The sequence below is a fragment of the Hyla sarda genome, chromosome 5, assembly GCF_029499605.1.
Source record: "Hyla sarda isolate aHylSar1 chromosome 5, aHylSar1.hap1, whole genome shotgun sequence".
NCBI classification, from domain to species: Eukaryota; Metazoa; Chordata; class Amphibia; order Anura; family Hylidae; genus Hyla; species Hyla sarda.
In genome coordinates, this window is record NC_079193.1 from 282,458,494 (window position 1) to 282,484,975 (window position 26,482).

Consider the following 26,482-nt stretch of genomic DNA (forward strand, 5'->3'; position numbering starts at 1 on the left):
ATTTTTTGCAGAAAATAAAAATATGGTTTTTAAGTAGTTTTCTTCATCTTTGTTCAGGATTTTTCTTTGAAGCCCTTCATCGATTAGTTGATGTAGATTATTTTCTATTTGAGGGAGGGGATTGTGTGTTATTTCTTGATAGAATTTCTTATCTGATAAAATCCTGTTGGCTTCGCTTTCATAATATTCATAGTCTAGTATGACTAGGCTTCCTCCTTTATCCGCACAGCGGATAACAATTTCTGAGTTTTTTTTTGTAGTCCCTTTATTGCCATGCTTTCTTTTTTAGTGAGATTGGACCTGGTTTGTTCCATAGGTTGCATGAGTTCTTGTGAGGCTAACTCATGAAAGACTTCAATATTGGGACCCTTTGCATGGGGCGGGTAGAAGAAGGATGGTAATTTGACCGCTTGGTGTATTATTCAAACAAATAGCAATGACTGGACCAATTTACACTAGAGGCGAGTTCCGAAAAAATACATTTTTTGGACAGGTGTATCTCCCACAATGAAAAATAATTCATTACTTCTACATTCTTTAAAACAGTCGACGTCAACAACTACTTAGGGTTTGATAGCTGGCATTACAAGCAGTGGCTAAAAAAGCATGCCTTACAGTCAGTTCCAACAAATTCGGAAAAACTGCACAGAGAATAACACATTTAAACATGAGGCAATAATCCTGGAGAACTGCTTTAAAGAAAAAAAAATATCCGAAGTTGATTATAAAACATTCCAGGAAGTGCATAAGAAGTCTCAAAAAGAATGTCTGAACCCAGCCAAAGCTAAAAGAAAGAATAATTTGGAGGAACAGGCACAAAAACAAAAAAAAAAACAACTTCGTCACCACCTTCAGCAGCTCGGCGAGTAAAATACGGGAAGTTCTAAAGAAAAATTGGCACATACTACTGAAGGATATATACTTGAAGGGGAAGATCCCCGACCGTCCACAGATTACATTCCGGAGAGCTCCCACTCTCAAGAATCTTTTGGCCCCAAGCCAAATCCGGCAGCATAAGCAAAGGAACAAAAAAGATGACTTACCTCATGGGAAGCTTCAAATGTGGACTGAAACTGTGCAAATGCTGGAAGGAAATTAAACATAATGTAAACGAGATCATGTCACATTCAACAAAAGAGAAACTTCAACTGAAACATAGACTTACCTGTCAGTTGTCATATTTCATTTATCTCATAGACTGTAACTGTGGTCTCCAGTATATAGGGAGGACTATCCAACCACTGCTCTGCAGAATCAATAAGCACAGAAAACATATAAAGAAAAAGTTTCTGCTCCATGGACTATCGAGACACTGTTCCACAACCCATCCTACTGACATAGATCCTATCAGAGTCACCCCAATTGATCAAATCACAGAAAACAACTCCAACCGTTTTGAACTACTAAAAAAGTGTGAGGTTTACTGGATGTTCAAGCTCAGTTCAGTACAGTACAGTACCTCCCCCCCCCCCCCCCCCCCCAGGCCTGAATGAAATTGTAGAGACTATCATCTAAACAGTGAAATTAATCTCTATATGCTGGCCATCTTCTACACCTGCTTTTCATTGTTACATGCCTACCACTCACCTCTATGTCAGAACAAGGATGGCTCTATGACCACCTATTCCATTTTATGTTCTAATATGCCAACCATATGCTCCTGATATGGCCTACACATTATAAATGGTTCTCATAACACTATACTATGTCGATATACACGCAGTCTAAAAATAAAAGTTTATACATGCTTTTTTATCATGAGCATATAAAATACTAATGACATCAAACTAGTGGAGTCCCTCTCCCTTAAATACCATAACATTCAACAACTGTGCAATACATAACCTCACTACATAATAGTAAAAATTTACCCTGTTACATCATAATACTAAGGAATATCCACACACATGTATTTACCATTTACTTTACTCCACGATCGCCCTGAAAACTGCTCCGTCATAATATAATAAGAAATGACTCATCCTAACTATTCATATCAATGCCGAATAATATAAACAATTGCAAAGTTCTACTATCAGCATACAACATTTTTTGATGTCGACCCCTCACCGTAGAGAATCAAACCAGCTGCAGAAACAACATGCACTTCTAAGGCTGCTTTCACACTATAAAATTCATCCGTTTTAAAGATCCGTTTGATGTTCCATTATGAAAACCCTGAAAATCGGCCATTAAACGTTCGTTAGAAAATCCCATTATAGTCTATGGGATTTTTACATTATCCGTTTTAATCCGTTATAGTGCGTTATTAATAACGGACGTTATTTTGTGACGGGAGAATGAACGGAAGAAATAGTGCATGCATAATGTAAAAATCCCATAGACTATAATGGGATTTTCTAACGGACGTATAATGGCCGATTTTCAGGGTTTTCATAACGGAACATCAAACGGATCTTTAAAACGGATGAATTTTATAGTGTGAAAGCAGCCTAAGTAGGCTCCATTATAGGGGTCTCCAGCGCTGCAATATATTTGTAGTGCACCAATAGGATAAATATGATAGAAATTATATACTTTGACACTGATCTCCCCCGTAGCTAACTCACCTCGGGTTCATACTTATCCAAATTGGGAAACTAGAGACGTGTCAATCAATATTGACACTTCTAATACAGGTAGATACACCATGTCCACTATAAATATGATTTTGCTAAGCCTCTGTATTACACGCGCTGAGACGTGGGCTGCTAAATAAGGGTCTCCAGTGCTATTAAGCTCGAGATTAATATCATTCTTAAAGGGGTATTCCAGGAAAAAACTTTTTTATATATATCAACTGGCTCCAGAAAGTTAAACAGATTTGTAAATTACTTCTATTAAAAAATCTTAATCCTTTCAGTACTTATGAGCTTCTGAAGTTAAGGTTGTTCTTTTCTGTCTAAGTGCTCTCTGATGACACCTGTCTCGGGAAACGCCCAGTTTAGAAGAGGTTTGCTATGGGGATTTGCTTCTAAACTGGGCTTTTCCCGAAACAGGTGTCATCAGAGATTACTTAGACAGAAAAGAACAACCTTAAAGGAGATATCCAGTGGTGAACCCAGTGGTGAACAACTTATCCCCTATCCTAAGGATAGGGGATAAGTTGCAGATCGCGGGGGGGTCCGACCGCTGGGGCCCCCTGCGATCTCCTGTACGGAGCCCCGACAGCCCGTGGGAAGGGGGCGTGTCGACCTCCGCACGAAGCGGCGGCCAACACGCCCCCTCAATACAACTCTATGGCAGAGCCTAAGCGCTGCCTTCGGCAATCTCCGGCTCTGCCATAGAGATGTATTGAGGGGGCGCGTCGGCCGCCGCTTCGTGCGGTGGTCGACACCCGCTATCTGGCCGGAGAGCCTGGCCCCCATACAGAGAGATTGTAGGGGTCCCCAGTGGTTGGACCCCCCGCGATCTCAAACTTATCCCCTATCCTTAGGATAGGGGATAAGTTTTTCACCACTGGACTACCCCTTTAACTTCAGACGCTCATAAGTACTGAAAGGATTAAGATTTTTCAATAGAAGTAATTTACAAATCTGTTTAACTTTCTGGAGCCAGTTGATATATAAAAAAAACTTTTTTCCTGGAATACCCCTTTAAGATAAAACAATATGTTATACAACAAACAATTTTATGCCGATCTTCCATATAGGTAACCCACCTCGTAATATGCAAACCGGGAACCGATCTCCATCAGAGCGAACTCACCTCCAGAAACCAAGGGGAGATTTTATGCAATACTAGTGGATCCCTGATGGGGGGACACTAAAACACTAACACCAAAAAATACGGATAACTATCGATCTACAGAGGCGCATCTCTATGGAAATGAACCTACTCTGGATAACCAGGGATGTGGAAATCCTATCGCCCGACGTCCGGGACAAGTAGTTTTGGGCGCCGGGCAGGTGAATTGTTTATAGATTTAGCCCTGTATCGGGCTAGCAGGGACAGACCGACGTCCCCCTTATTTTTCTTTACTGCCGGTGTGAGGCGCAGGAGCGGATGCAAGTCTCCACCTCACACCGGTGCTCAGAGTGTATGGAGGGGGTGGCGGCCCCCAGCTGACCGCAGAGCCCGAGGTCGCACGTTCCCATTACATAATTGAGCCCCGCCCCCTTATCTAATCCTCCCGGAGGATGCAGCTACACATAACACAAGAAGACAGGGGGAGAGAAAGGATGTCCACAGTTCTGCACACAGCTCCTCCCCTCCCCCGCACACAGCTCCATCCCTCCCCCTCCTCTTTCTTCACAGGACCTAATCCACCACGGGGAGGCTGCATGTTTGCACGGGGAAAACACAGAGCGGGGGAGGGGAGAGAGGAGAGGACGTCCGGTGTGAGGGGAGATTTTCAAACCCATGTAACCTCACACCGGCCGGGACTACAGCTCTGATGTCCAGTCATGGCGGCTCAGGGGAGGAGGCAGAGAATGCAGGTGACAGGAAGGGGTGTTGTATATGTATGGTGTGAGTGTATGTGTGATGTGTGTATAATGTGTATGTAATGTATAATGTGTGTATGATGTCTGTCTATGTGTGATGTGTATGTAATGTATAATGTGTGTATGATGTCTGTCTATGTGTGATGTGTATGTAATGTATAATGTGTGTATGATGTCTGTCTCTGTGTGATGTGTATGTAATGTATAATGTGTGTATGATGTCTGTCTCTGTGTGATGTGTATGTAATGTATAATGTGTGTATGATGTCTGTCTGTGTGATGTATAATGTGTGTATGATGTCTGTGTGATGTGTATGTAATGTATAATGTGTGTATAATGTCTGTCTATGTGTGATGTATAATGTGTGTATGATGTCTGTGTGATGTGTATGTAATCTATGATGTGTGTGTATAATGTCTGTCTATGTGTGATGTATAATGTGTGTATGATGTCTGTGTGATGTGTATGTAATGTATAATGTGTGTATGATGTCTGTATGTGTGATGTGTATGTAATGTGTGATGTGTGTATGATGTCTGTGTGTGATGTGTATGTAATGTATAATGTGTGTATGTCTGTCTGTGTGATGTGTATGTAATGTGTGATGTGTATGTAATGTATAATGTGTGTATGATGTCTGTCTATGTGTGATGTGTATGTCATGTATAATGTATGTATGATGTCTTTCTATGTGTGATGTGTATGTAATGTATAATGTATGTATGATATGGGGTGGGCAGCGGTGTATGTATGATGTGTGTTTGTATGTATAGTGTGAGTGTATGTGTGATGTGTGTATGTAATATATGATGTGGGGGGGAGGGGCAGTGGCGAGTATGTATGATGTGTGCATATGTATGGTGTGAGTGTATATGTGTATGATGTATCTGTGATGTGTGTATGTAATGTATGATGTGGGGGGGCACTGCCGCCGCCAGTTGTGCCATCTAATTTAATTTATTTTTAGTTGTTTCTGGCCACCCGCACTGAATTGCACCCCCAGAATCCCGCCCCCTTCATACTCACCCGCCGACCAAGACCCCCACGGATGCACGAAAACACGCCCGAACCAAAACTACAACTCCCAGAATGTTGCACCGTAAACTAAACTGTAGAACTATAATGTGTAACATGCTGGGAGTTGTAGTTTTGGTTCGGGTCAGCTGCAGAGCCATAGGCTGCATCAGGGCATGCTGGGAGTTGTAGTTACTAACTGCAATTCCCAGTATTCCCTGACACAGCCTATGACTCTACAGCTGACACAAACCAAAACTACAACTCCCAGCATGTTACACAATAACCTTAACTATATAGTGCAACATGCTGCAACACCCACACAACCATAGGCTGCATCAGGGCATGCTGGGTGTTGTAGTTATCTAGTAACTAAATGCAACTTCCAGCATTTTCTGACATAAAATGCACCACACAAACTGGAGAAGCAGAACCCCCCCCCCCCCCCCCCAGTAACACATAAGTCCCTATGAAGACTGAAAAATAGTGATTAAAATATTTTAAAAAGTGCGTATATATGTGAATAAGCCCCTTTCCTAATAAAAGTTTCCAATTTTCTTTAAATAAAAATAATGTACAAAAATAAACATAAGTGGTATCGCTACATGTGGAAATGTCCAGACTATTAAAATATAATGTTAATTAAACCGTACGGTGAACGGTGTAAATGTAAAAAATAGTCCAGAATTGTTCAATTTTGGTCACTTCATATGAGAAATTTTTTATGGTGATCAAAAAGTTACATCTAGACTTTTCTGGGCTTGTCTCAGGTGTAAAAGGAGCTACACCTCTCCGGCCGCTAAAAGCCTGGCATGCTGCGATCACCGGGGCCGCTATTAAACCATTAGGTCACCGCAGGTCTAAGTTGACAGCAGTGTCCAAAGGGATCCTTATATCCATCCCTGGTGGTCTAGTGGGGGGATCAGACTATTTTGGTTGAAATTATTTTATCTACCAGGACAAGTGGATTTTCTTGAGGGACAAGTAGATTGTGTTCCACTTTAGTCCCTTGGACAAGTAGTTTTTTTTTTTTATTTCCACACCCTTGATAACTATAGTAAAACTAATTCACCAAAAGATCACCGAAGTGATCCATTAATTCCCTATATTTCCCATATATTTGTTGAAAGGTATAATCTTTATTAATTTCAAAACACCAACAAAAAAGGAGTTAAAATTTGCAGTGTATCTCTCCTCCTGTATTATTAATTATCTGTGCCAACCAGGCATCACCTATTATCTACCTGTGTGTACCTGCAGTGTACACACGGTTAGTGGAGGAGTCCACACTGTATATTAAAAAACCTATCCTATGCCCCCCTCGACATGTTTCGCCGCAAGACGCAGCTTTGTCAAGAGGCTTAAGGGCACTGAATGAAAAAGCGCCAAAACAGGGGTTAAATAACCTCCTATTGTGACATCATGGTGGGGTGATATTCACTTCTGATTGGTGGGACGCCATCCCATCCAATCATCCTCTATTTAATTTGATGGACATTCCCATGCACCTATTGCTGCTCTCATAGTTCAACCAATCCGCATGGTTGTTTATTGGTTGCCTCGGTAATACATCACATGATTACTGCGTCATGATCTCAGAGCCGATGTTCACATCCGCCTCCTGCGCTATGACCCCTGCGCGAGCTCTTGTACCAGCGCCGATATTCACATCCGCTTCCTGCGCCGTGACCCCTGCGTGAGCTCTTACACCAGCGAGCGTACCTTACTGTCGGAGCTGCGCAGTTCTATATGCGCGGGGACTTAGTCTCCACGGGCATTTCCAAATGGATATAATAGTCAGTCACTATGTAATTTCATATGCGCCAGAATTTTTCTATATAAGGGCTGCGTGATGTAATCTTCGCACATACTGGTCTTCCATAGTGCTCCATGTTAATAGGGATAAGCTCCAATAAAATACATTATTGCTCTATATGATATTCTATATTATTCTATATTGTATATTATTATCACCATAGAAGTAGTTAATTATTTAGTGATAATTAAAAGGCAGCATATTGGTCCATCATGGTTAGTCCATCTACAGTTCCCTCCCTGATGTCACTTCGGCAGGGTGTTTAATAATTGTGTTGATAATTGTACACAATGTTTATACATTATGGCAGTTATTCTAAATGAATGCTGAGAAGGTAAATCCCTCATTGAGTCCATTAGGGCTCAGGCTTTTGAGTCGCTGTATCCATCTTGCTTCTTCACAGAGTAATTTCTTATCTAAGTTGCCTCTTCTGGGGCCCAATGTCATCTTGATTAGTCCCCAAAATTTAAGGGTTTGTATATCACCTCTATGAAAATTTCTAACATGTCTCGCCAGTGGGGTATCAGTCCAGGTGCGGATAGTGCTGAGATGTTGAGATATCCGTCTTCTCAGTTGCTGTGTGGTTTTGCCCACATATAGCTTACCACATCCGCACTGGGCATGATATATTACTCCAGAAGTCTGGCAGTTGATAAAATCCCTAATAACATATTTCTTGTTATCAATTGGGTTAACAAATTCTTTCATCCTAGGCAGGAATCCACAAAAGGTACACTTTCCACAGGGATGGGACCCTTTTATTGTAGACTTGAGCCATGTTCTTTCAGTTTTTTCAGCATAGAGGCTGTGAACCAGATGTTCTCTGATATTTTTCCCTCTCCTATATGTGATCGAAGGAAAAGGGGGGATGACATCTCTCAGATCATTGTCTGCCTGTAGAATAGGCCAGAATTGACGTAAAATATTCTTTACCTGACGACTATTTTCGTCAAAAGTGCCAATACATCGTACCGTCTTAGTTATTGTTCCCGTAGTCTGTTTACTTTTCAGTAGCTCCTGTCTTGGGGTGTCACGAGCCCTAGCGAAGGCTCTATGAAGAACCTTCTTAGGATACCCCCTACTGATAAATCTGTTGTATAAAATCCTGCATTCCCGTAGGAATGCTTCATCTGTGGAGCTGTTTCTCTTGGCACGCAGGTATTGTCCCACGGGGATGCCTCTCTTGAGGGGGGCAGGATGATGACTGCCCCACTCAAGAAAGCTATTGGTAGACGTAGGTTTCCTATATATGCACGTTTGGACGCTGCCATTGGGCTGCAGAGAAATCTGTAGGTCAAGAAAGTTGATGGTGGTCTGGTGAATTTCTGAAGTAAAAAACATCCCTATTGTATTGTTATTAAGTGTGGTGACAAATTGCTGGAATAGTGCTTCTGTGCCGTCCCAAAATAATAAAACATCATCAATAAATCGTGCCCAAAATAAAATGTGCGAGGTATACTGGAGATGGGTGTCTGTGAATACAATAGTGTCTTCCCACCACCCTAAGAAAAGATTTGCAAAATTAGGTGCACATGCCGTGCCCATGGCTGTGCCTTTGTGCTGTAAATAAAAGTGACCATCAAAAATAAAATAATTGTGTGTGAGTAAAAAGTGAAGGAGTGACAAAATAAATTGATTGTGCTCAATAAATTGTGTTCCTCTCGTGTTCAGGAAGTATTCAACCGCCTTTAGGCCCAATTCATGTTTTATGTTAGTATACAATGCCTCGACATCGAGACTCGCCACATGTGTATTTGGTGGAAAAGAGATTTCCTGCAGTCTAGATACAGCGTCCCCTGTATCCCTAACATAAGACGGTAAGGCTTGGACAAATGGGGTTAACATCTGGTTCACATATTGGCTAATTCCCTCCGTGAGATTTTCATTTCCCGATACAATTGGACGTCCTGGGATAGGTATTTTTCTTTTATGTATCTTAGGTAATGCATACATTGTTGCTATAGTAGGCTTCATATTCAGCATATACCTAAATTCATCTTCAGTGATCAATCCATTATTTTTCGCCTCCGTAAATATCACTCTCAGTTCATTCAGGAATCTCTCAGTGGGGTTGGATTCAAGACGTCGATATGTTGTTTCATCCCGGATTAGTCGTCGGACCATAACCAGGTAATCATCTTTATTCATAATCACTATATTCCCCCCCTTATCGGAGGGCTTAATGATTATGTCCTGATTTTCTTCCAGATCACGCAATGCTTGATTCTCCTCACAGGTAAGATTTTGGTTTCCCCTCTTCCTAGGTCTCAACTCTTCCAATTTGGTACTAACCATCTGTACAAAGATGTTAATATTATCGAATTGTGTAAAATTGGGTGTTGTTCGACATCAAGGTTTTAAATCCGAAAAAGGTGGACTGGGTCTCCTTGTACCACTTTCACCTTCCTCTAGTAGTTCATAAAGATCACTCACCACTTGATTATCCAACCTTGCCTCTATATCACTATCACGTGATTTGTGCACTTTGTGCAGAGCAAGTTTCCTTGCGAACAGATTAATATCCTTAATCCATTCGAAGGAATCAAATTGTGGTGTAGGTGTATAGGATAGTCCCTTTTTCAACAGCTTAATCTGATCCTTAGTGAGGATATACGATGAAAAATTGCATATCTGCATTTCATCCTTCTTCTCCTCATCTAGTTTTTCTTGTTGGACGGATACGCCCATTTGTCCCTGTCCCTCAACTGGACGCCTTCCCCTAAAAAAAGGGGGGATATGTTTGGATTCTGGCCTCCTGACATAATTTGTGCTGCCGTAGTTGTTATAGATGGCTGTATCAAAGGTGTAAACTGTAAGGCAGACGAATAAGATGTAATAGAGGCGGATCCCTCTCCATTTCGATTTATTGTTGGTATCGGCATATTGGGAGGCATTTCTGTTTGTATGGGACCTCCTTGTTGAGGAGCACCCATTTGTATTGGTCCTGTCTGTTGGGGGTGAACTGTACTTCCTCCCCATTGTTGTTGAGGGAAGCTAATAGGATTCGATAAATTATTATTAGCTGTATGGGGGTTTGTCACTATGCCACCTTGTTGTGTCTGGTACTGGGTGATACCCTGTGCTTGTGATTGAGGGTACTGGTAGTTATGGTTATTGAATCCCTGATGTTGATTAGGATTTTTAGATCCTCTATATCCAGTCTTTTTGTTGTAAGGAGGTCTTTTTTTGTGATATTTGTTTTTGATCTGTTGATTAAACTGATATTTTGGTGTGTTAATTTTGGACTGATCGTCTGATTCGGAATAATCAGATTCGGAGATATCAGTATATTTATTATAAGAGGTATCCACGGGTTTTTTAGTATATATTTGTCCGGACTCAAAATCCTTTTTGTCCCGTATATACTTCTTATGTTTCTTTTCTTTGATTTCCGATTGTAAATTCTGAATGTTCCTTTGTAATCGTTGTTCCCAGTTAGTAAAATCAGGATTACTTTTGAAGGTCTGTATCTCCTCTAGTTTGGTCTCTAATAAGATGCTTACTGAGTTAAAGGCTTTTTTCTCATAGGATAGTAGATAATCTATCATACGTAATGAGTTCTCAGTGAGTACTTTTTGCCACCCAGTAATAAAATCACGAAGATTACATCACGCAGCCCTTATATAGAAAAATTCTGGCGCATATGAAATTACATAGTGACTGACTATTATATCCATTTGGAAATGCCCGTGGAGACTAAGTCCCCGCGCATATAGAACTGCGCAGCTCCGACAGTAAGGTACGCTCGCTGGTGTAAGAGCTCGCGCAGGGGTCACGGCGCAGGAAGCGGATGTGAATATCGGCGCTGGTACAAGAGCTCGCGCAGGGGTCATAGCGCAGGAGGCGGATGTGAACATCGGCTCTGAGATCATGACGCAGTAATCATGTGATGTATTACCGAGGCAACCAATAAACAACCATGCGGATTGGTTGAACTATGAGAGCAGCAATAGGTGCATGGGAATGTCCATCAAATTAAATAGAGGATGATTGGATGGGATGGCGTCCCACCAATCAGAAGTGAATATCACCCCACCATGATCTCACAATAGGAGGTTATTTAACCCCTGTTTTGGCGCTTTTTCATTCAGTGCCCTTAAGCCTCTTGACAAAGCCGCGTCTTGCGGCGAAACATGTCGAGGGAGGCATAGGATAGGTTTTTTAATATACAGTGTGGACTCCTCCACTAACCGTGTGTACACTGCAGGTACACACAGGTAGATAATAGGTGATGCCTGGTTGGCACAGATAATTAATAATACAGGAGGAGAGATACACTGCAAATTTTAACTCCTTTTTTGTTGGTGTTTTGAAATTAATAAAGATTATACCTTTCAACAAATATATGGGAAATATAGGGAATTAATGGATCACTTCGGTGATCTTTTGGTGAATTGGTTTAAATAACCCTCCATATATTGGTCCGCAGTTGGATCCTATAGTAAAACTATGCGCAATAAAGTGGGCTCCCTACAAGGGATCTTCAGCACTGGGAAAAAGGTGGACTAAGCAACTTTATTCCAATCTATCTTTCTATATATAATGGTTTTAACTTATCTTGTGCTATTTTTACGAATAGTGTATTATGTTTTATTTATGTCCTACGTGTGACCCGGTAGCATTTGAATGTCTATACATTTAAGTTGGCGCGTTTTAAGTACCGTATGTAACACCTACTGCATGATGAAGAACCCGGTCCGGGTTCGAAACTTCTGAAGTGGCATTTTTACCAATAAATTACCATTTTGTTTATCAAACTTTGTCATTGAGGAAGGCGCTATCCAGAACGTCCATTTTTTATCCTTTTTTCTTTTTTCCTTATCACGCCATCACCTAGAGGTCACGGTCAAGGACTCTGAGGCAGTCATCCCTTTGGATCCAGGAGCTCCGAGCGAGTCTACATGTCTACTAAGGTGTTGTGCTCTCAGCACACCACCGTATGGCAAGGTGCAATACACGGCACACTGCACCCCAGCAATCACAGTATTCCACTAGGAACGCACCTCTTTTCTTCTTTTTTTCCAGCTCTTTGGTCTTGGCCATGGTGAAGAGTTTGGAATCTGATTGATTTCTTCTGTGGACCGGTGTCTTTTATACAGGTAGGTAACAAGCTAAGAATAGGAACCTTCCCTTTAAGATAGTGCTTCTAATCTCAGCTTGTTACCTTTATAAAAAACCTGGGAGCCAGAAATCTTGCTAAATAATAGGGGATCAAATACTTATTTCAGTGAGTAAAATGCAAACTAATTCATAACTTATTTAAAATGTGTTTTTCTAGATTTTGTTGTTGTTGTTATTCTGTCTCTCACTGTTCAAATTAGCCTACCATTAAAATTATAGACTGATCATTTTGTGTCAGTGGGCAAACATACAGGGCAAACATACAAAATCAGCTTGGGATCAAGCAGTTCTTTCCTTCACTGTAACTAAAAAAACGATCAGACGCTTTAAGTTTATGAGTGGTCTGCAAGTGGTTAATGACATCATGCAAACACCTTCTAAATTTCTCTGTCCGATCATAGACAAAACATTGCTGCTGTACAATCATCTCTCTGATCTGTACAGGGAGGAAATAGGAACTTGCATGTCAGAAAACAATAAATAAAAAATCATATCATCACGAAAATTCATGCTAAATTACTAACTCTATAATATGTATTTACATTTAGAACAATGCACTCCCTGTTCAACTAGTTCAATTGCAACTGAAAATCTCTTCAAATCAAACTCTAATCGCTCTATTAAAGTTACCTGAGTTGCAGTACCAAATGCGTGACCAAAGTCAATGCCAATCATTCCTCCAGTCTCCATATTGACCATAAAATTGCTCAGGTGGCGATCTCCGATACCAAGGATCCAATGGCTTATACACAGCAAAGCATGAGACTGTACAAAATGGGAGCGTAGAGCCAAAAATGCTTCTGGGGTTGCACTCATTTTAATAAAGGCTCTCCTGCAAAATATGTGACAGATTTAAAGTATACACATTCCAGACAGTAGAAAGAAGGAAACCCTGCAGTCACCAAAGTAGTCCAATAATCCAAGATGCATTCCCTCTACAGTTCTTAATCATGCTTTACTCATAGGCCAAATATAAAGAGCCTTCCAGGGGATGATTCATGAAACTTTAGAGGACACTTAAAGTGAGCAATATGCTCCCTGTGTCTGTGCAGTTGTAGCATTGGATGCAAAAAGGGGCATTGAACTAAAATTAGGGGGCAATAGAAGAACAACATTTTGAAAAGTCATTCATAATTCATACATCTTTTATGTAACACAGCCGTGATGTCATAATGGTTTCTTTATTTTCAATATAAATATTTAACTGATCATTAGTCAAGTCTTCCAACAGGTCTTAAATGGGTACTGTCCCCAACTTAATTTTTTGATATGTTGCAGTACTTATGTACTACAACATATCTCTAATATACTTTTATTATTTTTTTTTCTTTAAAAAGGATTAATTTACATTTAAAAACCGGCCACTGAAAAAGGACTGATTTTGGAGTGGCAATCAGTCCTTTTTCAGTTATGCTGCACTCGCTCCCTGCCTGTCAATCAGACAGGCGGGAGCGAGCGCATTGGCTCCCCGGCCACTGGCTGGGAGGCCACTCCTCCCGCACATCGCCGCCGCCGCCTCCGCTGTCCCTGCACGCCCGCTGCCGGACTCTGCAGTAACTGCAAGTGTAATGAGGGAACGGGGTATGCGGGGTGGGGGGTTGGGGATTGAGGAGTGAACAGGCTAGTGCCGTAGCGGGGGGGAAACGGGCTAGCAAAAAATAAATAAATAGGATGGTGGGAGCTACCCTTTAACAAGTAAGTGAAGGTAAGCGAGCACCTTGTTGGGAAATCCAGTATGCATCGGCAGGAATATGTGTATAAAATGTACGTGACATCCTGTTGCGCTGGTACACACACCAGAATGTACAGTGTATAGTGAAAGTATTCGGCCCCCTTGAACTTTTCGACCTTTTGCAACATTTCAGGCTTCAAACATAAAGATATAAAACTAAGTTTTTGTGAAGAATCAACAAGTGGGACACAATCATGAAGTGGAACGAAATTTATTGGATATTTCAAACTTTTTTAACAAATAAAAAACGGAAAAATTGGGCGTACAAAATTATTCAGCCCCCTTAAATTAATACAGTGACCCCCCGACCTACGATGGCCCTGACATACGATAATTTCAACATGCGATAGCCTCTCAGAGGCCATCGCATGTTGAAGGCAGCATCAACATACAATGCTTTTGTATGTCGGGGCCATCGCATAAATGGCTATCCGGCAGCGCTGACTGCTTCAGCTGCCGCCGGATAGCAGTTTACGGTGCCCCGTGTGCTCCAGTGATGGTCTCCTACCTGTCCTCGGGGCTCCGGAGCGTCCTCTTCGGGATCCCATCCATCGCCGGCGCTCTCAATCATGGTCATCACGTTGCCGCGCACGACGTCCCGTCATGCTATAGGAGCGGCGTGCGTAGTGACGTGATGACGGCGACGTGACAGCGACGTTCCGGAGCGGCGGGGACATCACAGGGACGCGGCAACAGCGATGGAGGGCTACATCCAGGGCAGCGGTGACGGTCCGGAGCGGCGGGGACAGGTGAGTACAACTTCCTATACTTTACATTGCACGGATTCCTCAACATACGATGGTTTCAACTGATATGTCTTTATCAGTTTTGCACATCAAGAAACTGACATTTTTGCCCATTTCTCCTTGCAAAACAGCTCAAGCTCAGTGAGGTTGAATGGAGAGCGTTTGTGAACAGCAGTTTTCAGTTCTTTCCACAGATTCTCGATTGGATTCAGGTCTGGACTTTGACTTGGCCATTCTAACATCTGGATATGTTTTTTTTGTGAACGATTCCATTGTTGATTTTGCTTTATGCTGTGGATCATTATCTTGTTGGAAGACAAATCTCCGTCCCAATCTCAGGTCTTTTGCAGACTCCATCAAGTTTTCTTCCAGAATGGTCCTGTATTTGGCTCCATCCATCTTCCCATTAATTTTAACCATCTTCCCTGTCCCTGCTGAAGAAAAGCAGGCCCAAACCATGATGCTGCCACCTCCATGTTTGGCAGTGGGGATGGTGTGTTCAGGGTGATGAGTTGTGTTGGTGTGTTCCTTGTTCTTCATGATGCTCTCTGCGCTTTAAACGGACCTCTGAGACTATCAAAGTGCAGGTGCATTTATACAGAGACTTTATTACACACAGGTGGATTCTATTTATCATCATTAGTCATTTAGGTCAACATTGGATCATTCAGTGATCCTCACTGAACTTCTGGAGAGAGTTTGCTGCACTGAAAGTAAAGGGGATGAATCATTTTGCACGCCCAATTTTTCAGTTTTTTATTTGTTAACACTTCATGATTGTGTCCCACTTGTTGATTCTTCACAAAAAATTACAGTTTTATAGCTTTATGTTTGAAGCCTGAAATGTGGCAAAAGATCAAAGTTCAAGGGGGCCGAATACTTTCACTATGCACTGTAGATTTAGGTCCTGTACATGAAGTGAGAACATTTTAAAATAAAATGTGAATAAGTCCCTCCCCAATAAAAATGTGAATTTAAATTAGCTCCTTTTGTCTATTTTACCCAAAACATGTAAAAAAAAAAAAAAGGAATAAATAAAATAAACATATTTGGTATCAGCATGGGCAGTAATGTGTGACCTTTTAAAATATAATATTAATTATCACATACGGTAAACGGCTTAAACGTTACCAAAAAATCCAAAATTGCTGATATTCAGTCACATCACATTCCCAATTTTTTTTTATAAAACGCAAAAGTAGAACAAAACAAATCTACAGATTGCAGTGCAAAAAATGAGCCCTAATACAGACCCGAAGCAGTTTGTGCTAACCATTTCTATGATATCCGCAGTTGTAGGTATATTCACAGACTTCCATCTAGCTGCTATCAGTGATCTGTACGCTATCATAATGTGACAAAAAACCCTCAATAAAAATCATTTACACCTAATACAGTCCCGAAAAGAGGGTGATTTAAACCCCTTAACCCCTTGGGGATGGAGCCCATTATGACCCTCAGGACGGGAGCATTTTTTTCAAATCTGCCCTCTATCAATTTATGCATTAATAACTCTGGGATGCTTTTACTTATAAATTTGATTCAGAGATAGTTTTTTCTTGACATATTCTACTTTATGTTAGTGGTAAGTTTTCGTTGATACATTTCTTGGTGAAAAATTCCAAAATTTAATGAAAAAATGTTAGCATTTTTCTAACTTTGAAACGCTCTGCTTGTAAGGAAAATAGACATTCAAAATAAATTATATATTCATTCACATATACAATATACTTTATGGTGGCATCATAAAGTTGACATGTTTTTACTTTTGGAAGACATCAGAGGGCTTCAGAGTTCAGCAACAATTTTCGAATTTTTCACAAAATTTTCAAAATCGGAATTTTTCAGGGACCAGTTCAGTTTTGAATGGATTTTAAGGGCCTTCATATTAGAAATACCCCATAAATGACCCCATTATAAAATCTGCACCCCTCAAAGTATTCAAAATGACATTCAGAAAGTGTGTTAACCCTTTTGGTGTTTCACAGGAATAGCAGCAAGTGAAGGAGAAAATTCTAAATCTTCAGTTTTTACACTCGCATGGTTCTTGTAAACCCAGTTTTTGAATTTTTACAAGGGGTAATAGGAAAAAAAGCCCCCCAAAATTTGTAACCCCATCTCTCTCATGTAAGGAAATGCCTCATATGTGTATGTGAAATGCTCGGCGAGCACAGTACAGGGCTCAGAAGGGAAGGAGCGACAGTGGGATTTTGGAGAGTGAGTTTTTCAGAAATGGTTTTTGAGGGGCATGTCACATTTAGGAAGCCCCTATGGTGCCAGAACAGCAACCCCCCTCCCCCCCCACATGGCATACTATTTTGGAAACTACACCCCTCAAGGAACGTAACAAGGGGTACAGTGAGCCTCAACACCCCACAGGTGTTTGACGACTTTTTGTTAAAGTCGGATGTGTAAATGAAAAATAAAAAAAATTTCACTAAAATGCTGCTTTTTCCCAAAATGTTTACATTTTTACAAGGGGTAATATAGGAGAAAATGCCCCCCAAAATTTGTAACCCCATTTCTTCTGAGTAAGGAAATACCCCATGTGTGGACGTCAAGTGCTCTGTTGGTGCACTACAATGCTCAGAAGAGGAGTGCCATTGAGCTTTTGGAGAGAGAATGTGTTTGGAATGGAAGTCAGGGGCCATGCGTTTACAAAGCCCCCTGTGGTTCCAGAACAGTGGAACCCCCCCCTCCACATGTGACCCCATTTTGTAAACTACACACCTCTTAGAATTTAATAAGGGGTGCAGTGAGCATTTACACCCCACTGGCGCTTGATAGAACTTTGGAACAGTGGGCTGTGCAAATGAAATATTAAATTTTTCATTTTCATGGACCACTGATCCAAAAATCTGTCAGACACCTGTGGGGCGTAAATGCTCACTGCACCCCTTATTACATTCCATGAGGGGTGTAGTTTCCAAAATGGGGTCACATGTGAGGGGTCCACTGTTCTGGCACTATGGGGACTTTGTAAATACACATGGCCTTCAATTTCGGACAAATTTTCTATCCAAAAGCCCAATGGGCTGAGCATTGTAGTGCACCCGCAGAGCACTTTACATCCACATATGGCGTATGTTCTTACTCAGAAGAAATGGGTTTACCAATTTTGGGGGGCTTTTTTTCCCTATTTTCCCTTGTGAAAATAAACAATTTAGGGTAACACCAGCATTTTAGTGATTTTTTTTTTTTTAATTTCCTATCCAACTTTAACGAAAATTTGTCAAACATCTGTGGGGTTTTAAGGCTCACTATACACCTTGTTACGTTCTGTGAGAGGTGTAGTTTCCAAAATGGGGTCACGTGGGTATTTTTTTTTTTTTTTGCGTTTATGTCAGAACCGCTGTAAAATCAGCCACCCCTGTGCAAATCACCAATTTAGGCCTCAATTGTACATGGTGCGCTCTCACTCCAGAGCCTTGTTGTGCGTCCGCAGAGCATTTTACGCCCCCCACATATGGGGTATTTCCGTACTCAGGAGAAATTGATTTACAAATTTTGGGGGTCTATTTCTCCTTTTACCGCTTGTGAAAATAAAAAGTATGGGGCAACACCAGCATGTTGGTATCCAATTATTTATTTATTTTTTACACTAACAGGCAGGTGTAGCCCCTAACTTTTCCTTTTCATGAGGGGTAAAAGGAGAAAAAGTCCTGCAAAAATTTGTTGTGCAATTGCTCCCGAGTACGGAAATACCCCATATGTGGCCCCAAACTGTTTCCTTGAAATACGACAGGGCTCTGAAGTGAGAGAGCGCCATGCGCATTTGAGGACTAAATTAGAGATTGCATAGGGGTGGACATAGGGGTATTCTACGCCAGTGATTCCCAAACAGGGTGCCTCCAGCTGTTGCTAAGCTCACAGCATGCCTGGATAGTCAGTAGCTGTCTGGAAATGCTGGGAGGAGTTGTTTTGCAACAGCTGGAGGCTCCATTTTGTAAACACTGCCGTACAATACGCTTTTCATTTTTATTGGGGGACAGTGTAAGGGGGTGTAGATTTAGTGTTTTACCCTTTATTATGTGTTTGTGTAATGTAGTGTAGTGTTTTTAGGATACATTCACACGGGCTGAGGTTTACAGTGAGTTTCCCGTTAGGAGTTTGCGCTGCGGCGAGAAATTTGCCGCAGCTCATACTTGGAGCAGGAAACTGGCTGTAAACCTGCCCGTGTGATTGTACCCTGGGGGGGGGGGGGGCAACCCTCCAGCTGTTTCAAAACTACAACTCCCAGCATGTACTGACAGACCGTGCATGCTGGGAGTTGTACTTTGCAACAGTTGGAGGCACACTGGTTGGAAAACCTTCAGTTAGGTTCTGTTCCCTAATTCAATATTTTCCAACCAGTGTGCCTCCAGCTGTTGCAAAACTAAAACTCCCAGCATGCCGGTGTTACATACATTATATATAAAGTTTTTGCAAATTACATTGCCCATTTAAGTTTTTTTTTCTTAAGTATTCTACAGATTCTATTTGACAATTATGAGGACTTTGAAATGATACTGCTTTGAAAAGTTTTATTTCCGTTTGATAGTGTACAACATCTACAAATGTCAACACAGCTCTTAAGAAATTCAGCAAGCAACATCATTAATGGATTTGGAGCAATTCAACAGCCAAATAGTCCAATTGGACAGCTGACAATAAGAACTTGATAGTTAAAGGGGATCCGGTGGAAAACACATTTTCAAATCAACTGGTGCTTCCAGTACTAATCAGCTGCTTCATACCAGACTGGAAAGAACTAAATCATTTTCTCTGTAGCATACGGCAGTTTATATTAAGTACTGGAAGGGTTACGATTTTTAAATAGAAGTAATTTACAAATCTGTTTAACTTTCTGGTACCAGTTGATCTAAAAAGATTTTCCATTGGAGTAACCCTTTAAGAATGTGATCTACTACTGAAAAACACAATGACATGGTACAAGTTCTGATTGGAGTTGTCAACCACATCGTCTTGAAGTAGCAGTTAACAATAACTTGTTCTAGGTTTTCTTCTAGGTCACGACAGCTAAATTCTTTTTAGCTGCCACAGGCAACAGCAATGATTATCTTTACTCACCTCAAAAGGTCTCCAGGAACAAGAGACTCTCTCTCTCTGAATGAGCTGACAGTTGAAGCACAGTCCATTTTACTGTAGGAAAAAAAAATGTTTACAATTGACTACTTTAATTGAAAATTTACAACGTCCATTTAAAAGGTAGAAGTGGACCTTTTGCAATATGGGATGTTAAAATATATTTCTGTCTGAATGATTAAAATGGTCACACTGCTGTTTTGTAAAAAATGATGCTTGTGGTTTCAGGACTTTGACCTGTCATCCTCTGCATAGCATTGACTTGCATTGGTAAAGAAGGGGATATTCTCTTTATTGTTTGAGAACCAGCATATATTTAGCTATCAAATAGTTAAGCTGAATTTTATTAACCCCTTCAGGACTATGAGTTCTCATTTTTGCGCTTTCGTTTTTTCCTCCTCACCTTCTAAAAAGCATAGCACTTAAAATTTTCCACCTACAGACCCATATGAAGGCTTGTTTTTTGTGGCACCAATTTTACTTTGTAATGGACATCAATCATTTCACTACAAAATCTACGGTGAAACCAGAAAAAAACCCACGCCATTTTGTAATTTTTGGGGACTTCCGATTCTATGCAGTGCACTTTTTGGTTACAATAACACCTTATATTTATTCTGTAGGTCCATACAGTCCCAAGGATACCTAATCTGTATAGGTTTTACTTTATTTTGCTACTTAAAAAAAATTATAACTACTTGCACCAAAATTAGTATGTTTAAAATTGTCATCTTCTGACAAATTTTTTGCGCCGTTATCTGAGGTTTTTATCGGTACCATTTTTGTTTTGATGGAACTCTTTGATCGCTTTTTATACATTTTTTTAGGGTATACAAAGTGACCAAAAATACACAATTTTGGACTTTGGAATTCTTTTTACGTGTACGCCATTAACCGTGTGGTTTAATTAACATTATATTTTATAGTACAGACATTTACGCACGCGCCAGTACCACAAAGGGGGGTGATTTAAACTTTTTTTTTTACACTATTTTATAGTCCCCATAGGGGATTATTACATGTAATCTTCTGATTGCATACGCTGTTCAATGCTATGCCATCTTAGCAACAATCGGAGAGCGAGGAGGCAGGTAAGGGCCAGCCGTCCTCTAAGCTAATTGAGACACCACGGTTTCATGGTGGTGGTCCCGATCAGCTCCGCTGAGCTGCCAGGATAAAATGTTTCTATTTTAAACGCCACTATCAACTTTCATAGCGGTATTTAAGGGGTTAATACCAGGCATCACAGTGATCAGTGATGTCTGGTATTAGCCCAGGGTCCCGGCTGCTGGTAGCCATCGGGACCACCCCTATATGAGTTAGGGTCAACCCATGACCCCGCATCATAAAAGGGGAGTGGGACGAGGGCGTACAGGTACACCCTTGGTCCTAGAGGGGTTAAAAGTAATTTACAATAAATGGGGCCATTGGATTACAAGAGAAAAATAGTGTAGTCATCTTACAGCAGAATATAAAAATGACAGCTGTTAAGCCACTTACATATAGGCATCAATATGTTGAATTAGAAGACTTTCAATTTTGCACTTCTTTTTCAGCCAGGCAATGTAATGGTTCTCTGGACTATATATTCTACAAGTCAAATGTAAAAACACATCATTAAAAATTTCCAGAATAAATGTACTGTAAAACTACACTAATAAGTAACAGAAAGTCTCTTTTTGTTACTACAACAAATATAGCAATCTACACACTACAAAACATATTTCTAACATAATGGACAACCAACTACCAATCCCTTAACGTGTATTATTATAAAATGTTGCCAAATGTAAATTATATTAGGTACAATATACATGTATAAGCACATACTTAAAGTATGAGGACACATGAATATTCCATTTTTAAGCATTGACTATTTTATAATTAACCCCTTAAGGACCAAGCCCATTTTGACCTTAACCCCTTAAGGACTCAGGGTTTTTCAGTTTTTGCATTTTCATTTTTTCCTCATCACCTTTTAAAAATCATAACCCTTTCAATTTTGCACCTAACAAACCATATGATGGCTTATTTTTTGCGCCACCAATTCTACTTTGCAGTGACATTAGTCAGCTGAGACACTTAAAGGGAAACTGACAGGCTGTTCACCTGCACTGGGTTATAGTACAGGTAAACAGCATTAAAATACAGAGTCACTTACTTGAACTAATGAAGCATTGCAAACATTAGAGGTCTTTAGCCTTGTAGTTGTATTGTGCAACTCTGCACACTGGAGGCATGGAGCCGGCTTGATGCGCTCCCCTGCCTTCTCAATATTCCCAGCTCTGGCCTGCCCCATTTATTTTTATTTTTTTGCAGAACTAATTGTACTTTGTATGTCACCTTTCATTTTACCATCATTTATACTACCATAATATATACTATGAAACAAGAAGAAAAAATATTTGTGGGATGAAATTAAAGAGAAGAGATGGAATTTCGCTAATTTAATAAGTATGCTCAAAACTGTCAAACTTTCACCCCTATAATATTTTTATGTCTACAGGGCCACATGAGGGCTCATATTTTTCATAGTTTGTCATCTGTGCTATTTTGGAGTAGATGGGACTTTTTCACTGCTTTTTATTCTGTTGCTGATACATTAGCAGTTGTAACATGGAGAGTATTTTTCATTTTTTTCCACTTTTTTAAGCTATCAGATTTTTTATATGGATCAATACTATGTTATTTCATGACATTGATCAGTTAAGTCATTGCTCTGCTGGTACAGCCTGTGCTGGCAGACAGAGGTCTAGTAAAGGCCTTTTACTTCCATAGTAACTGCTCAGCACATCACTTTGCATTGCAGTGGTTGCTGATCAGGCAGCAGAAAGTGGCACCTGTCACTTAGCCTAATAAATGCTGCTATTACTATTGACTGTGTCATTTAATGGTTAAAATACCAACATCAGCATGTTGATGATGTCTGTCATTGACGGTAAGTTCCGGGTGCTGATAGCTCCTGAGTTAACTTTATAGTCCGAATTAGGGATCGACAGATTATTGGTTTGGCCGATATTCACAATTTTGAACATTATCGGCAATTATCTTGCTGATAATGCCCCAAGACCGCCGCCGCCATTGCACCATTGCCTCCCCCATGCCCGGTTTTATAATTACCTGTTCCCGGGGTCCGCAATACTTCTGGCTCATGCGGTGTCCTGCGCTATTGCTCTGCGCTGCGCAATGACGAGTGATGTCCTCAACGTCACTGTCAGTGCGCACAGTGACAGCTCAGGACGCCGCCGGAGCCAGAAGTAGCGCGGACCCTGGTAATTATAAAACCGGGGATGGGGGAGGCAATGGGGCAGCGGCAGTGGTTGGACTCAGGACAGGCTGGGGGAGAGAAGCAGGTGGCGGCGGCGGTCTCTAGCCCCGCAAAAGCCGCTGCAGTTTATTGTTTTAAGGCACCCGCTTTAATTCATTGATCTGCAGTGGCTTCTGCGGGGCCGGGGGAGAAATAGCCGATAACTCATACCGGAATATCGGTATAAGTTATCGGCTATCGGCCTTAAAGTTCACAAATTATTGGTATCGGCCCTAAAAAATCAATATAGGTCGATCCCTAGTCAGAATGCATGCACATGTACAGCGTCTATATATACTGGGTCAAAATTGTTCATATACCGATTTGTGCCTCTGAGGCACGGATGAGTTAGGAAACTGTCTGAACGACATAATGACGTATCCGTGCTTTGACCCCATTTATTTCAAAGTTCAGATACATTTGGAAAATGACCCAAACGTAGTCATGAGCTGACTATGCTCGGGCCATTGAAATGAATGGGACATGTGCATAGCTAAGCCTGGAAACAGCCACATGTAATTGTGACAGTTTCCTGAAGTATCCTTGCCTCAGAAGCACAAATCGTGATATGAAGTTGGACTTTTTCCTTTAATTAATTGGACATGATATGGATGACACAGTATTTGTCCTGACACTCCACCCGCTACATTAGACCCTGTTAAATGAATAAAATACAGTGGCACAACTGTGCTTGTTAGTATTTTGTGTCATTATTAATTACAGTACCCATAAAAGTCTTTTCTTTCAGGTATAGTAAGAGTACTTAAAATAAAGTCCTTTAAGGTGCATGTATTCTCCAGCCATTCGATCATCCCTATCCTGAAAAAGAAAAAAAGAGACAAGATCATGCAATGTAAGTAAAAAGCTATATTTATAAGGGGAGATTTATCAAACCTTGTGCAAAGGAACAATGCAGCAGAATAAAACTTATTTTTCAGAGGCCTTTAAAAAAATGAAAGTTATCTGATTGGCTGCTAAGGGCAACTACTCCACTGTTTCTTTGCACAAGGTTTGATATATCACCTCCATAGTGTTTTCACATACAGTATAAGCCAGATGGGCTGTAAGTAGAAAGTAATACAGCACATATAGACTAATTCATACCGTGTTGTCATGGGAATCACTTGGTATGTCTTAATTTGCATATATCTCTGCTTACAAGCAGCATCCTGGGAAAGGATAATATTTATGATGTCAAACAGCTGCTCAATGCGCTGGTCCTGGCGCAAATCTTCACCACCTTTGACAAGAAATGGGTAGTCTCTTTCATCATTTCCACGAATAATAATCTTCTTGGGTCTTCTTATTGATGTCATAACTTTTACCTTTTAGTAGAAAAAATAATAATAATCCACAAAATTACAAATTAAAAACAAAAAAAAAAAAAAAACACCACTGCATTACAGCAGAGAGCACATAACTTTTAGTGTGACTCCAAGTAAACCTTCACCCAGCTAAGTTATCACACAATGCAGAAACAAAAACTTCAGTAATGCTATATCCTCAAACATAAATAAATTATATTAGGGCTGCACGATATGGGGAAAATGTGTGATTGAGATTATGGGCCTAAATATTGCGTCACATTTATCACATCTCTCTCCCCCCTGTCACATTATCCCTGCCCCCCCGTCACATTATACCCCCTCCCCCGTCACATAATCCCACCCCTGTCACATTACTCCCCCCCCCCCCCGTCACATTCTCCCCCCTGTAGGTAGCTTTTTGTACGGCAGCAATACACTGGGTTTCCTGGGTGATGTTTAAATCTCCCACCGGATCCGGGAATCCCAGTGTGTTTGTGTTACCTTTCACCATCAGCCAATCACTGGCTTGACACGTGACACAGCTGCGGCCAGTGATTGGCTGAAAAGGAAAGGTTCTACTACTTGTATGGTAAAGAGGAGACACCGGACCGCACGGAGATGAACGGCATCTGCAGGGATCGGGAGTAGGTGAGCAGAAGTTTTTTTTTTTTTTTTTTCTCCCTGCGCTCTTTTACTTAGCTCAGTGTTTTTCTACCAGGGTGCTTTCAGCTGTTGTGAAACTACTACTACCAGCATGCCCGGACAGCTTTTGCCAGTTGTAGTTTTGCAACAACTGGAGGCACTCTGGTTGGGAAACCCTGACTTTTAGTATTTAAATTTATTTTTACCTGCTGTGGCCGGCCCCTGCCTGCAGCAGCACACGAGAGCCGTCCCGAGCAGATAATTGGAAGTTTTCCCGGGAATCGCGATTTGATTGCTTTTGCAATCCTCATTCTTGTTGGGGAGGATAATCAACAAAGGAGGAAGCTTTTGACTTAATATGCCATCCCATTATATTGTTGTCATAATCCAACCCCATATCCCGACCTCCTATCCAGTCCTCCTATCCCGTCCTCATATCTTGAACTCATACCCCGACCTCCTATCCTGTCCTCCTATCCAGTCCACATATCTTGACCTCATACCCCAACCTCCTATCCTGTCCTCCTATCCCGTCCACATATCCAGACCTCATATCCCATCCTCATATCCTGACCGCATATCTCGACCTCATATCCCGTCCACATATCCCGTCCACATATCCTGACCTCATATCCCATCCTCATATCCCATCCTCATATCCCATCCTCATATCCCATCCTCATATCCCGACCTCATATCCTGACCACATATCTCGACCTCATATCCCGTCCACATATCCTGACCTCATATCCCGAACTCCTCTCTTTGCAAGATGGGGTGTGGCTTGCAAGCTGGACTGACACATTCACCAGGAGATGCGGAATTTGTGGAGTAAGGTACTGGAAGTCCCATATACTCATATGGGACTTGAAACAAAAACCCATCTTTTATGTAAGGGTGTAGGCAAGGGTTAATTTATCATATCTTTTTATTTGACATATGAGTAATATGTGTACCAGGTATTAATGAAATATCTCCAGCCCTTTGGAAGTTATGCAGTAACATATATTTCGCAAAGACTTGTATGGGACGTTAAACAAAAACCCGGACCCTGGCAAATAGGGGTGAGTAAGGGTTAAATCACCTAGCCTCTGTTTGTTGTTGACATATTAGTAACATGTGTGCCAAGTTTCATGTTAATATCTTCAGCCGTTTGGACGTGATACTGGAACATACACACACAAACAAATTTTTTGCATTCACTTCCAGGCAGTGGAAGAGAGGTGGTTGTGGTAAATATAAAGCAAGTACACTAAGCGATTGTTG

The 26,482-nt window shown here is 41.0% G+C and overlaps 2 protein-coding genes across 4 annotated transcripts in view; one reads left to right on the top strand and one right to left on the bottom strand.

Annotated features, from left to right (window-relative positions):
* The window catches only part of SPIDR (scaffold protein involved in DNA repair), a 1,058,688-nt gene that overhangs the window by 913,143 nt on the left and 119,063 nt on the right, over positions 1-26,482 (top strand). The gene's annotated exons all lie outside the window — the stretch shown is intronic.
* Positions 1-26,482, bottom strand: part of PRKDC (protein kinase, DNA-activated, catalytic subunit) — a 631,631-nt gene that overhangs the window by 19,042 nt on the left and 586,107 nt on the right. For all 3 annotated transcript variants that reach the window (XM_056521838.1, XM_056521836.1, XM_056521839.1), the window contains 5 exons: positions 24,372-24,592; positions 23,994-24,086; positions 21,461-21,550; positions 19,946-20,017; positions 13,028-13,229 (listed from right to left, as the gene is read on the bottom strand). In XM_056521838.1, the coding sequence (XP_056377813.1) occupies positions 13,028-13,229; positions 19,946-20,017; positions 21,461-21,550; positions 23,994-24,086; positions 24,372-24,592 (678 nt within the window). The remainder of the gene's footprint in view (positions 1-13,027; positions 13,230-19,945; positions 20,018-21,460; positions 21,551-23,993; positions 24,087-24,371; positions 24,593-26,482) is intronic.